This window comes from Lynx canadensis, chromosome A1 (assembly GCF_007474595.2).
Source record: "Lynx canadensis isolate LIC74 chromosome A1, mLynCan4.pri.v2, whole genome shotgun sequence".
In the NCBI taxonomy this organism is placed as follows: Eukaryota; Metazoa; Chordata; class Mammalia; order Carnivora; family Felidae; genus Lynx; species Lynx canadensis.
Window position 1 is genome coordinate 102,608,935 of NC_044303.2, and position 14,387 is coordinate 102,623,321.

Genomic DNA, 14,387 nt, shown 5'->3' on the forward strand with positions numbered 1-14,387 from the left:
ACGCATTGCCAAGACTAACTTTGCAATATCATTCCGTATCACAACCACCTGTATCTACCAATCTGTAGTGATGTCACGCCCCCTGTTCAGAGTAAAGACCCAGTGACTATGGACATGTCCTCTGAATTAAACACACCGCTTGGATGTTATACCCGCATATCATATAAGAAAACTTAGCATGTGTGTACTTCATGAACTGAACATTCATAATATCAAGAAACCACTTTTTGAAAATTGGAGTCACTATCAGCCAACTAGAAAGAAGTCGAGACAGACAAGAAGCCGTTATAAAAAAAAAAACCTTTTTAATTCTGATTGCCAAATTATTTAAGGCAGGTATAAAAAAGGAAAGCATTCAATATACATTTTACATAAAATAAACTAGATTACAGCATAAAACAAGTAACCAGGCAATGGCGTTAAAGTCTCTCTCTTCTAAAACTGGATAATTGTAAACATTAAAAAAAAAAAAAAAAAGTTGGCGGTGGGGGGTGGGGACTGTAAGACTATTCAAGTAATAGAACAATCACAGATGTCTCTGGTACGCAGGCTATTGGGTTATTTGCCACTCAAGATTATCAAAAAATGACACCTCATTATTCACAGATGCTCATTATTTCCCCATTTTTAATCTTTACATTATCTACAACACAGTTTTTGTGGTATTGGCAACCCCATGCCTTCCAAAAGTCATTTTTTTTCCACAACACACAAGTACAAACAGTGACTACAGGAACATTTTACACGGATGTGTCTTTAACGGGAGCCACCAAATAGACATCTAAATTGTACCCAAGCGTCATCATCACAGCCAGCCTTTCTGAGGGCCTTGCGGGGGCGGGGAGCAGGGGGCGAGGGGGGGGGGGATCTATGAAGGATATGCAAGGTTCAGGCACACGGATACGTCATTTATTTACAATCGAAAAGGAAAAGGAAAAGAAAGTAGGCAACCTTTTGTGGCTAACGCTTTTCAACATGACAGATACATTTTTTTACTTCCTTTACTGAGTGGTTTGCAACGGGATAGCAGACCCTGTGTGTGCGAGCCTGGTTACTGATACAAAAAGTAAAGAATATATATATATATATATATGTATATACACATATATGTATACGTATATATATATAAAACAGAAGCTTAATTACAGCAACATTTGTTACTCTGTGATAAAATCTGTAATTTACAAAAATGAAATGACTGGTTCTTGCCTGCCATTAAAGGCATTTCAAATTAACACCATGGAACTGATGTCTGTATAAAAGCGCTTCCCCATGTGATCCAGTCACATGACAACGTACATTTCCAATCTTGTTATTCTCTGCAAAGGAAAAAGAAGACCTTAGCACAGGGCTCCATCCGCATCTGACGCCGAAAATGTGAAAACCCTAAGACTGACGGGCTTATCTTAATTCTATTCAAATCATGGAACTCGCTTATTCAAGAAAGGGAATGCACACGAGGGTTATGATCTACACTGTGGAAAAATAAATTATGTTCCTTTCTGACACAACTTGAGGGATAATTAAAAGTATCAGAGAACAAACATGACCTTTAGCATTCTGAAAATAAATGTCTCCCTTTGTGACTTTATTTTGAAATGTGATAAAACAAAGGGAGTGGTGGCGAGAGTGTTTTAACAGGGCTGGGAGGGTAACCTAAGAGGCTTTTCGACTGCTTGAAAAATAAATAAATAAAAGCACTCATCAGTTAATTACTAACCTATATTACAGCTAAAGAAATGAGGGTCCGGGAACGTAAGCTGCATGTAAAGCAACGGGCCATTAAAAGCACGTTCGTTACAAGAATATAAAAACCCAAAGAGCCAAGTTTTTGGTCTAAAAGGCCTACACTTAACTGCCTCCCACCCATTAAGATGTCTCTAGGTAGAAAAATGTAGATTCAAAATGTAAGGATATTTACCTTCTTTGTGCAGGAAACATTCCTGATGCAGATGCCTGGGCAGCCACCTGCTGAGAGGCAACGAGGGCGGCGGAGGTCAAGCCTAATGGGGGAAAAAATGCAGGGTTTCTGTGACACTCGGGAAAGATAAGAGCAGGTGCAGGCCCAGGGGTGAAGGGCTGCAGCAATCCGTCCTCTCCTAAACACACACAGGAAATGTTTCACATAGAAGAGACGGAGCCCACACTGCTTAGTCTAACCCCTATCTAGCCATTTATCCGATACTCTGCGGTTTTCTTAATAGCTAGGCAAAGAGAAGAGAGAACATTCCATCTCTGTGACTCTGCATGGTACTAAATGGTTTGCTCGCATTCCTGAATAGGAAGCTCAGGAGACATAATAGGTCCCCGGCAACAACAGGAATCAAAAGTCACAGTGAATTACAGAAGCAACACGCCATTTGCTTAGCATACAATACTTTCATAATAACTTTGATCACTTCAGCATTTCCCCAGTGAACGAACACAACGCATCCTGCATCTCGTAAGAAACACAGAACTGGTGAATGGAACTTAACAACAGTCCTAACTTCTACCTTGCAAGAGAAAGACAGCAGTCAGAGAACGGAATGGCTCCAGATGGCGCAAAGCTGCCTGATAGGAAATTATTTTTTAATTCTACAGAAAACAATCCTGGAAAAACAAGAAAAAACACATGCAAAGCTAGGGAAGATAATTCTCCTTCTAAGCCCTCTATGTTCTTTCTGAACGCTACTAGTTGACTGTGAGTGGTAACGAGGGGTAAACAAATAAAAATGACCTTTCCCATGTGTAGAGTACTTCCTACTCCTGGAGGTACCTTTCACACATGGTATCTCGTATTCACACAGCAGAATGAGGGCCAACGTGGCAAGTGCTATGGGTTGAACGTGGCCCTCCAAAATCCCTATGCGGACACCCTAATCCGCGATGTGATCATCTGAAGATAGGACTTAAATAATTAAGGTCAAATGAGGTCATGATGTCCTTATAAGGAGAGACACCAGAAGGTAGCTCTCTCACAAGCTCTCCTCCCTCCACCGCTGCCCCTGCCCCCTGCACACAGAGAAGAGGTCGTTTAAGCACAAAGCAAGATGGCAGCCACCTACAAGCCCGGAACCGAGCACTCGTTACCAAGCAACCGTGCTGGCACCCAGCCTCCCAGACTCCAGAACGATGAGAAAACTTTCTGTTGTCTAAAGCCAGAGAGTCTGTGACATTTTGTCATGGCAGTCTGAGCTACCTAAGTCAGCAAGAACCTAGCGAGTGGATCTCTTGGTAGAGATGGGGCCACCACCCACCCCCGTAAGGTGACAGAGCTGGGACAAGCAGCAGGAGGTCAACTAGAACACCACAAATCGAAGGCTATCTCACAACGATTCTATGGCTTTTTCGCCATCATTAAAGTCACAGCAATGAACGGCTGAGAAGAGCCCCCGAATTACAGGGGATTAAAAGTGTTGACCCTGTCCCCATCAAATAACCACCAGCATTTTTCACAGGGCTAGAACAAACAATCCTAAAATTTGTATGGAACCACAAAAGACCCCAAAGAGCCAAAGCATTCCTGAAAAAGAATGGTAGCCACCAAAACTGGAGACATCACGATTCTGGACCTCAAGCCATATTACAAAGCTGTAATCATCAAGACAGTATGGTACTGGCACAAGAACAGACACATAGAGCAATGGAACACAACAGAGAACCCAGAAACGACCTCACAAACGTATGGCCAACTAATCTTCGGCAGAGCAGGAAAGAATATCCAGTAGAAAAAAGACAATGTCTTCGGCAAATGGGGTTGGGAAAACCGGACAGCAACATGCAGAAGAATGAAACTGGACCACTTTCTTACACCAGACACAAAAATAAACTCCAAATGGATGAAAGACCTAAATGTAAGACAGGGAGCCATCAAAATCCCAGTGGAGAACAAAGGCAACAACCTCTTTGACCTTGGCTGGAGCAACTTGTTACTAGACATGTTGCCAGAGGCAAGGGAAACAAAAGCAACCATGAACTATTGGGACCTCATCAAAATAAAAAGCTTCTGCACAGCGAAGGAAACAACAAAACTAAAAGGCAGCCTATAGAATAGGAGAAGATATTTGCAAATGACATATCTATAAAAGGGTTAGTATCCAAAATCTATAATGAACTTAGCAAGCTCAACACCCAAAAACCAAACGACCCAGGTAAGAAACGGGCAGAAGACACAAATAGACATTTGTCCAAAGAAGACACCCCCGAAAGATGGCTCACAGACACAGGAAAAGATGTTAACATCACTCCTCATCAGGGAAATACAAATCAAAACCACAATGAGATACCACCTCACACCTGTCGGAATAACAACTCCGGAAACAACCGGTGTGGGCAAGGGTGCGGACAAAGGGGAACCCTCTTGCACTGCTGGTGGGAATGCAAACGTGTGCAGCCGCTCTGGAAAACAGTGTGGAGGTTCCTGAAAAAGTTAAATTTGATCCAGCAATCGTACCACTCGGTAGTTACCCAAAGGATACAAAAACACAGATCTGGAGGGGTAGAGCAGCGCTATCCACAACAGCCAAACTGTGGAAAGAGCCCAAATGTCCATCGACTGATGAATGGTGGATTCATCGACTGATAAACAAGAAATGGATACACACACACACCCCTCTATATACACACACAATGGAATATTACTCAGCGATCACAAAGAAGGACATCTTGCCATCTGCAATGTATGGATGGAGCTAGAGTATATTATGCTAAGGAAAATGAGCCGGAGAAAGACAAACATATGATTTCACTCATACATGGAATTTAAGAAACAAGACAGATGACCAGATGGGAAGAGGGGGAGGAAAAGAGAAGACAAACCACAAGAGACTCATACTGAGAGAGAACAAACTGAGCGAGGGGTTGATGGAGGGAGGTGGGTGGGGTAGGCAAGATGGGTGATGGGCATTAAGGAGGGCACCTGTGATGAGCACTGGGTGTTGTGCAGGAGTGATGAATCACTGAATTCTACTCCCGAAACCAATACTGTGCTGTGTGTCAACTAACTGGAATGTAAATAAAAATCTGAAAAGAAAAGGTTAGACCTAATCATGTCACTCCCATTACTTTCGGGGTGAGGGTGGGGGTGGGGGCAGATACAACGTAAAAGGCCTGCAGAAACCAGTGCCATTTCACCAAAGCCTCTCATTATGCCTCCCTTTTTTCCCACAATTTCCCTCAAGCAGCTATCTGATCTTCTGATTGTTATATTCAGTGCCCCAGACACTGGCCGCCACCCTCAGTCCATGAGATAGCAGGAAGCCACCGATAACATCAACCAGTGACAATTATTAAGTGGGAGTCATTTCCTGTCTCAATAGAACACAAAGACGCGGGGAATCGCCTTCATTGTATCACTAGGAAATACTAGGAAATAAGAATTAAGAACTTATTTACTCCCTGGAGTTCATGTTAACTCGAAGCTCAGTGTGTTTATTTTAAGACGTGAGCGGTCCTTTGGGCCCATAGTTTTCCAAAGCAGAACGAACAACACAATAACGACAGAACCGCTGACCTTGGAAAGGGTCATATTGACCAGGGATGAGTGGGTAACCCATGCCCACGTGGGTGTGGTGGTGCGTGTGCAGGTGCCGCTGGCTGAACGGCGAGTGGCGGTCCCTCTCCCGTTCTGCCTCCCGCTCCCGCTCTGCTGTCGCCTTTTCCACGGGCTGCAACAGAAAAGAAAAGAAAGACGGGCCCCTCTAAATACTCTGAAAAACAACCGACAGGAGTGCTAACCCACTTCTGTCCTTTGAGCCCTATGTGTAAATGATTCAGAAGCAAACACAGAGATACTTAACATTCCTTACTAAGTGAAGATCATTTCAAAAGGCACGCATGAGTTCCAGTTGGAAAAAAGCCAAAGCTAAAGAAACGCCCCACCTAAAAGTTAACCAGGTGGCATCAGGGTTTGCCTCAAGTGATGGAAATAAAAGAACTTTTTCTTTACAGTCGCTCGAAATTGCAAGATTAGGATCTACCCGATTTCCTCCCAGAAACAACACTTATACATGGGTCAAGAAGGTTGAAAAAAATTTTCTAATGACTGTGTATTTTACTTACATTTTGTGGGGCGAATGTATCTCCCAATTCTCAATACACCTTATCCATTTTAGCCCATTGAAAATACACTTCTCGGGGTGCCTGGGTGGCTCAGTTGGTTAAGAGTCTGAGTTCGGCTCAGTTCTGATCTCACCGTTCAGGAGTTCGAGCCCCACATCGGGCTCTGTGCTGACAAGCTCAGAGCCTGGAGCCTGCTTCAGATTCTGTGTCTCCCTCTCTCTCTGCCCCACTCCCACTCTTTCTCTCTCTCAAAAATAAACAAACGTTAAAAAAAAATCTTTTGAAAAACAAATAAACAAAAAAAGAAAATACACATCTCGACAAGACAGGGCAATACCAAGTACGGGAAATCATCGCCCTGTGCCTCTGAAAGCATTCCGGAATCCGGCAGCTTCTGAAGGCTGAACGAAAAGCTGTGGTTCTCCCGAATCACAGTTTACGACTGCCTTTCCTACACGTGTCTGCCCACTAGAACCCGGCCCACCTGAGGTTCTCGTTGTCACGTGAAAAGAAAAAAAATGCCTGTGCTGGAAGGAGTACGCACAGAAATAGATTCATGAATCCCCTTTCCTCGCTTACAGAGTCCCTGCTGGACTCGTCCACATCAAAGTTCTTGGATCTTACTCCAAACTTCTTTTCTAGGCAAGAATGGCCACACCCTTTTGTGTCTCTTGACACCAGCCTTTAGGACTAGTAGTTGCCCTCTTTCACGGAGGGGGTGGTGCCGGGATGGGAGCGAGGGTGCAGCCATCTTTCACAAAGGCACGTGTCTCCCTTGCTTCGGGAAGTTACAGGGACAGGACGATGGGTCGAGGCCAAAACAGACAGGTGCAGCCGTCCCTTCCCCACGCGACTCACCCGTGCCAGTGCATCAAAATATCCGCCATCAGAAATACTTCGCGCCGCAAGCCGGCTCCTATGAATTTACATGTCCACCTAGCAGACGCCCTCCTGGGCAGTCAAGGCACGGTGCATTTTGCGACAGAAAAGCTCGCCAGCACCATATACGCTTTGACGATTTTTTTTCTTCCCCCTCGCGTGTGAAAAAGCATCTTACCTTTGAACATTGCGTTCTTTATGTGCGAGGATAAAACAGCACCTTGAAATCACAGCCGGGCTCGAAAACCATTTATATTTCAAGACCGCTTCCTAGCTTATCCCCTCTTCTCCCCCAAAACACGGTACTTTTAAGTAACAACAAAAGGAGGCTTACGGCAGGAGACTTGCTATGGTACTGGTTGGCGTGCTGCTGGAGCAAGTCCAGCGCTTTTGATTCCGATGTTGTTTTCGTGTTGATGCTAGGGCTGGTATTGACTTTCTCTGCCTCTTCTCTCCCTGACATCTTCCCATAAACAGGATAATGAAAGCCTGGAGAGAGATAGGCCCCTGCAGATAAACAACAAATGCCACATCAAGTTATGGGCTCCATTTTTTAAACAGGAAAAAAAAAAAAATCACTCGGGTTACAACGAATTTGGGCTAAGAGTCGGAGACCTTAAAATAGGGGATTACATTAAGAATGGGCTACATCATCGTTAAAGCGCACGACGGAGGTTCTCCGATTTTCTTCTCCCAGTTAATTCGTCCTGATGAACGGAGGTTATAAACAGAATTGAGCTTACAGCCATTTCATACATTTACGCATCCGCTTAAGTGAAAGGAACAGTAACTATAATGATTATGACAGTGAGCGCCGAGAATATTTTCATAGGCAATAAAGTATCTGTCAGTCTAACAGACGAGAGCATCAGAGTCTATGGAAACTAGAGCTGGGAACCGTTGACGTTTTCTCTAAGACAAAACAAAACGAACTCATGTTAAGTAAGTTTCATCCTGGGGACTTGAAGCAGCATAAAGACAAGCAAAACAAACGCGACCACCGAAGCATCTTATTTATCCTGAGCTTTTCAGTAACCACTAAGTGAATGTAGCCTCTTCCCTCTAAGAGAGCGAGAACCCGCGACACGTACCAGGGTAACTGTGCATTAGGACAGGAGAAACAGCCCGGTATGCAGGGTGGCTGGGGTCATACATCTGTGGGTAAGGATAAGCATGCAAGTACTGTATGTAGGGCTGATGCTGACTCAGAGGCGAGGAAACTGCCACTCTCGTTCCCCGAGAGTCCTTCCAGTTCACAGGCGTCTTCCGATCATCACTCTTGAGCTTGTTCTCCTCCGTGGACTGAGAATCCGGGCGCTTGGCCTCTTTGGGCTCCTCCTTAATGCTCGTTAATGACACGGGGAGGCTGGACACACCACTGTCTTTAGTGGGAGTCTTCCTGGGACTATCTTCTTTTAATTTCTTTTCCCTCTCAAGCTCTTCTGACTTTTGCTGATCCAGGTATTTGGGCTGGTATACATAATGATGCCAGGTCCTTGAATCTGGATCCTGATTGAGGGGAGGGGAGGGGAGGGGAGGGGAGGGGAGAAGGAGGGAGGGGAGGGGGAGGGGAGGGGAGGGATGAGGAGAAGGAGGGGAGGGGAGGGGAGGCGGGAAGGGTGCTAGGGGAGGGCGAGGGGAGGGGAGGGGAGGGTAGAGGAGGAGGAGGGGAGGGGAGGGGAGGGAGGGGAGGGGAGGGGAGGGAGAGGAGAAGGAGGGGAGGGGAGGGGAGGGGAGGGGAGGGAGGGGAGGGGAGGGAGAGGGAAGGAGGGGACGGGGAGGGGAGGGGGAGGGGAGGGGAGGGGAGAGGGAGGAGAAGGAGGGGAGGGGAGGGGAGGGAGAGGGGAGGGGGAGGGGAGGGAGAGGAGAAGGAGGGGAGGGGGAGAGGGGAGGGGAGGGGAGGGGAGGGAGGGGAGGAGGGGAGGGGAGAGGGGAGGGGAGGGGAGGGGAGGGAGGGGAGGGGGGGGAGGGGAGGGGAGGGGAGGGGAGGGGAGAGGAGGGAGAAGGGGAGGGGAGGGGAGGGGAGGGGAGGGGAGGGAGGGGGGAGAGGAGAAGGAGGGGAGGGGAGAAGAGGAGGGGAGGGGAGGGGAGGGGAGGGGAGAGGGAGAGGGAGAGGAGGGGAGGGGAGGGGAGGGGAGGGGAGGGAGAGAGGAGAAGGAGGGGAGGGGAGGGGAGGGAGGGGAGGGGAGGGGAGGAGAGAGGAAGGAGGGAGGGGAGGGAGGGGAGGGGAGGGAGGGGAGGGAGAGGAGAAGGAGGGGAGGGGAGGGGAGGGGAGGGGAGGGGAGGGGAGGGGAGGGAGAGGAGAGGAGAGGAGAGGAGAGGAGAGGAGAGGAGAGGAGAGGAGAGGAGAGGAGAGGAGAGGAGAGGAGAGGAGAGGAAGAAAAGAAAGAAAAGAAAGAGAAGGAAAAGAAAAGAAAGAAAAGAAAGAAGAAAAGGAAAAAAAAAAACTCGTTTTAAATCTCCATTTTTAAGCAAAACCCATTAATCACCATGACAGCATTATTACTCTTACTTCTAATGCTAAGTTAACATGTATTTATGTGCTCGCACTGTGCAAAGAGCTTTACCTTCCTCTCACAAAGTAATAACATCTGAGGTAGGCATCGTTATTAACCTCTTTTACACAAGACAAAAGCAAAGCTTTTAAAGCTCAAGGAACAGCAGGGTCGTGCTGCTGACCAGGGCGCAGCTGGGCTTCCAACTCAGGTCTGAGGGAACTCAGAGCCGGGCCCTTCGTGGGATCTTTCAACGTTAAATAACACCCTCAGACATAATTTAATCTAACCCTCATTTTCCCTTCATTGTCTCACATAGGCAAAACGAATTTGAGAATTCGTCAGCTCAGGGGGCGCCTGGGTGGCTCAGTTGGTTAAGCGTCTGACTTTGGTCAGCTCAGGTCATGATCTCACGGTTCAACAGTTTGAATCCCGCGTGGGGCTCTGGGCTGACAGCTCAGAGCCTGGACCCTGTGTCTCCCTCTCTCTCTCTGGCCCTCCCCTGCTCACACTCTGTCTCTCCCTCTTTCAAAAAATAAATAAAAGTTAAAATACATATACATATTTAAAAAACTTCAGCTCAGGCCACTGAGTCACGAATAGATCACGTAACATCATTTATGGGGAACGGGGCGGGGGGGGGGATGGAAACTCTTGGTTTCCTAATGTATTTTCTTCAACTACAGCAGCTGAGGCTTAATATAGGGGCTCACATCTCATGTGCAGACATCTTCATCAAAACAAAATTTCAAAAATTAATAGCACACATCATAGCTTTTCTTTTAGAAACCAAAGGCATCTATAACCCCCCAAGTTAGGACGCAGCCCTGTGAAGCCACGGCCTGATTCAGGCCTCCAGAATTGGGGCAAGCGAGGAGCCCAAAAGGCCTCTGCGACCCCCATCCCATTCACGACAAAAACCCCCTGGGTATTTAAGTCCTGAGAGAGAACATTCAACCTTGGGCCTGAGTCTCAACCTCTGGGCAGAAATGAGCATCAAGAAAGGATTCTGGTGCTCTGATTCACCAGAGGTGAAAGCGTGGGAGGGGGGGGGGGGGGGGGTCGGGAGGCCGGGAAACCCCAGCGTTAACTCTCGCGGGACCGTAGTGAGTCAGGATGTGTGCGCGGTGACAGAAAGTGCGAGCACACGTGTGATTTCGCGGTGGCCGATTTTCAGGTGTCTGCACAGGGAGCCTCAGGCTGGCCGAGCAGGGGCTTCCGGGATGGCTGCGGGAGGCCCACGCACCCAGACCCCCCTGTTCTCCTCACAGGCGATCGGCACGGAGCCTCGCGTTGGGGCTCTTAACCCCTAGGCATCTCAGACACCGTGTGAAAGACATCCGGGCCCCAAGTGGTAGGACAGAGCCCAGTGGGGAATGTGGGTTTAAGGCCCCGGTCTTATGCTCCTCGAGGCTGCCGGGAGAAATTTGGACACGAGAAAGAACACACGCGGTAGAGATCAGACTCAGGATCTCAGCGGCCAGGTGGAAGGATTCCCTCAGTCTGGGCTCAGTAAGAAAGTAAGGGACCTCGTCAGGTTCACAGCGAGTGACCAGCACGGAACACGAGTCTGCGACGCACAGGTGCGAAGTTCCTTTGACTACATACACAACCCAAGGCAAGGGTGAGTTAGGCACACTGGAGAGGTACACAGTGGCTCGTGAGAGGATCTTTGCGAATACGTTTCAGGAGGAGAAGGGACCAACCCTAAGGAACCCTTGGCTTATTTCCTGGGAAGAAGGCTAACCAGATCAAGCCCAGACATGTCCAAGGGTCAGACTCGCTCTCTCCCTGTGGGGGGCCACGCTCCACAATCTTACTTGTTTAAATCTCGAGGCTGGGTCTACACCTGTCTGCTTCATAGAGTCCATGACAGATTTCATTTCTACAGCCTCCTTAATAAGCTGGTGGTTTTCCATCTGCTTAGCTTTGAAGCTGTCGGCCTGAAGCTGCTGCTGGTGGCCGGGGAGAAGCTGTGATTTACCTGTGTCCTCAGTTTTATTAGGCACTGGCGGCCCTAGTTTAGAATGGGTTTTGTTAGGCTCTGGGGTAGAGGGAGCTTTTGAGATTGTGGCAGACGGCAGGCTTTTCTGTTTACTGTCCTCCTTGCCCAGCTCCTTCAAGGGGAGCTCGCTTTTCCTGTCGCACTCTCCTCGGCCAGCTTGGGCCATTTTCTGCTCTGCCAGCCTCTGGTCCTCATAGTACTTCTCATACTGCTGTCTGTAGGCAGGGCTGGTGGCCATCAGGGACTTCTGGTCCATATAGAGCCCGTAGGCGTACTGGCCGTAGTAAAGCGACTGCGCCAGCGCTGGGTGTCTCTGCGTGATCACCGACTGGTGCTGAGGCTGTAAGGGTGCCGGGTTGTGGTCCGCTTTCTTGGCATCCAGCTGCTCTGCCTTGTCTTTCCTTTCGGCCTCCTCCTCGGACTCCTTCTTGATCTTCATCGCCTGCGTGCTCCCGCCGTTCCCGGCCGCAGGGGCTCCCACCTGCCCAGGGTGCATGTAACTTGGAGAATAGTAAGGATCGTAGCCATGGTAATAGGGAGAATGGGACTCTTTCAGCTGAGAGGACTGTGCTGTAGCTGCAGGATGCCCTTTGACGACGCCCTCCTTACTGGAAATGATGTCCGACGGGGAACCGGCCTTGGACCTCACGCCCTCCGACCGGCTGTCGGACCCACCGTCGTCGGCGGCGTCCGAGATGTCCGAATAGGCGGGGCTGCTGGTCTTGGCCGCGGTCTCGGCCCCGTTCTGCGTCAGCACGTGCAGCGGGGCCATGGGCGCCTGCCCGTTCACCAGCGGGTTGCACTCCATCCTCGAGGCGCTGCCTATGGAAGGGCTGGGCGCGTTGTCCGTGAAAGTGTAAACCTTGTCGGCCTCGGCTTTGATGCTGGCCATCCGGCTCTCCTGAGACTCTGAGAGTCCGTTGGCCAGCCCTTCACTCTTGTTGAGATGGTCCTTTAAAAAATGCCCCGGTAAGTCTTTGCCGGCCCCCTTGGCGTCCTCAAGTTTGCCCAGCTTGGCATCCATTTTCGGGCTCCCCGACTCCTTCCCTTCTTTGTCCTTAAGCTTCCGCTTCTCCTTCTTCTTTTTGTCTTTGAGGGACACGAGAGCTGGGTTCACGGTGATGGGCTCCCCCATGATGGTGGGCTTTGGCTGGATGGGTTTCAACGGAGGACTCTTTGGTGTGGCCTGCACCACGGTGGTCGTGAGGGAGGGCAGTCCGGGGATGGTCCCCGTGGTGGTGCTCGTGAAGGCCGCGGTGGGTATGGCGATGAGCTGCGGCGGGGTGGGGGCCGGGGCGGGGGCGATGGGCCGCGCGGTTTTCAGTTTGGAGAGGTTCTTGTCCATTTTGCAGTTGTTGGCTTTCTTGCCCTTTTCTTTCTCTCCCGCGTTCTTCTTGTCGATGAGCCCTTCTGCTTCCAGTTTGGGCATCTCGGAAGCCAAGCTGCCATCTGCCGCGGAGCAAGCGTCTAGGGTGGCCGTCATGTTGGAGATGACCGGGAGGTTGTTCAGCTCGCCGTGAAGGCCCTTCTTCTTGCCAGAACTCTTCCCCGCTTTCGACCCGACGACAGAGCCCGGACCGTTGCTCATCAGCTCTCTCTTCCCCTTGGGGGTGCCAGGGGGGTGCCCGGGGCCGGGCGACACCGGCGCCTTCACCTGCTCGTAGGCCGCCAGACTGGCGCTGGGCTCGCTGCATTCGAGCGCCACGTGACTCAGCGCCTCCTCGCAGTCCGAGATCTTGTCCTCGCTGTCGGGCTCGAACTCCAGCTTGTTCTCCGGGTCTAGGTGCGCGTGGGCCTGGTGGTACCTCAGGCCGTTAATGTGCTTGTACTTTTTGTTGCAGTTTGGGTGGGGGCAGTCGATCAACACTGGCGAGGAGCAGCCCTGGTCCAAAAAAGTCGCCTCTGGTTTCCCTTGAGGAGTGGTCGGAGTGCTTCTGGAGTTGGTGCGGACGCGCTTCCCCGGCTTATTGTCCTCGGAGCTGGAATTCAGGTCCAGCTCCATCGGGGGCTTGTTTTTCCTCTTGTTGGTGGAGGAGGGGCTGGCTTTGATGTCCTCAGCAGCACAATTTGGGGGTGTCCTTCGCCCGCTGGCGTTGAGGCTGCCCCGCCTCCCTTTCCCATTGGCCCCCCCTCTGTTCTTGTTCTGCAGCCCTCTGGACTCCGTGAAGCTGGCCTCTGAGCCCGGAGCCGCCGCGGCAGACCTCGCTCTCTTCCCTCGGCCCCGGCCCCCTCTCATCTCCAGGTCGCTTGTCGGTGACTCGCAGAACCTAGGGAAACAAGCGACAGACGTCAAGAGGAGCATCCCCCAAAGAGCCGGGAGACAGCGCGAGGCACAGAATGCCGGCAAGAGCGGCCAACACCCCAGGGGCGCGAGGGCTGGGCCCAGAGAAGGAAAAGACACCCTGTTCTTGCGCTGACGGTTTTAATCCCTGCCAAAGAACTGGCAACGAATGGCCTATGTTCTTCTTCGGAACACCAAAGGAAAACGGCTCAGGTAGCTAGCTTCAAATCCAGTTCAAATTCCCATTTTGAGAAAAGAAGAAAACAAAGGAGAGGGGGCGAAGGGGCAGGGAGTGCATTTCACTGTGTGCAATCCTCACCGGCTCCTTTCTCTTTTGCCTGGTTTCAATTACGGGCAGACTTTTATGCATTATTAATCTACCTCTATAGTTTCTGTGCAAAGAGAGGATGGCGGAAGGAGAGGGGCAGCGGAGGAAGGAGGAGAGCAAACAGAGCCTGAAATAAAAGGCCCCGTAAGTACGTACCTCGGAGGGGCCCAGTCGTGCTTGGTGCAGTCCAGGAGGGTCCCTACGTAAGTTTTGTTCCTCCACGTGACATTGACCACTAGAACACCTGCAGGAATGGGGAGTGAAGGAGGACCACTGTTAGCACTGATGACTCTGTTTCCAGTTTATTATTAGTATTACTGTTGTTGTTGTTGTTGTTGTTGTTGTTGTTGTTGTTAT

The 14,387-nt window shown here is 49.9% G+C and overlaps 1 protein-coding gene across 7 annotated transcripts in view; it reads right to left on the reverse strand.

Annotated features, from left to right (window-relative positions):
- Positions 1–285: 285 nt before the first annotated feature.
- The window catches only part of ZNF608 (zinc finger protein 608), a 119,596-nt gene continuing 105,494 nt past the window's right edge, over positions 286–14,387 (reverse strand). For 5 of the 7 annotated variants that reach the window (XM_030317168.1, XM_030317167.1, XM_030317162.1 and 2 more), the window contains 7 exons: positions 14,187–14,274; positions 11,237–13,688; positions 8,013–8,430; positions 7,256–7,428; positions 5,495–5,648; positions 1,922–2,003; positions 286–1,319 (listed from right to left, as the gene is read on the reverse strand). In XM_030317168.1, the coding sequence (XP_030173028.1) occupies positions 1,313–1,319; positions 1,922–2,003; positions 5,495–5,648; positions 7,256–7,428; positions 8,013–8,430; positions 11,237–13,688; positions 14,187–14,274 (3,374 nt within the window). In that variant the 3' untranslated portion in view covers positions 286–1,312. Of the gene's footprint in view, positions 1,320–1,917; positions 2,004–5,494; positions 5,649–7,255; positions 7,429–8,012; positions 8,431–11,236; positions 13,689–14,186; positions 14,275–14,387 lie in introns of those variants that run through there. The other 2 variants (XM_030317166.1, XM_030317165.1) reach the window with 2 other exon arrangements.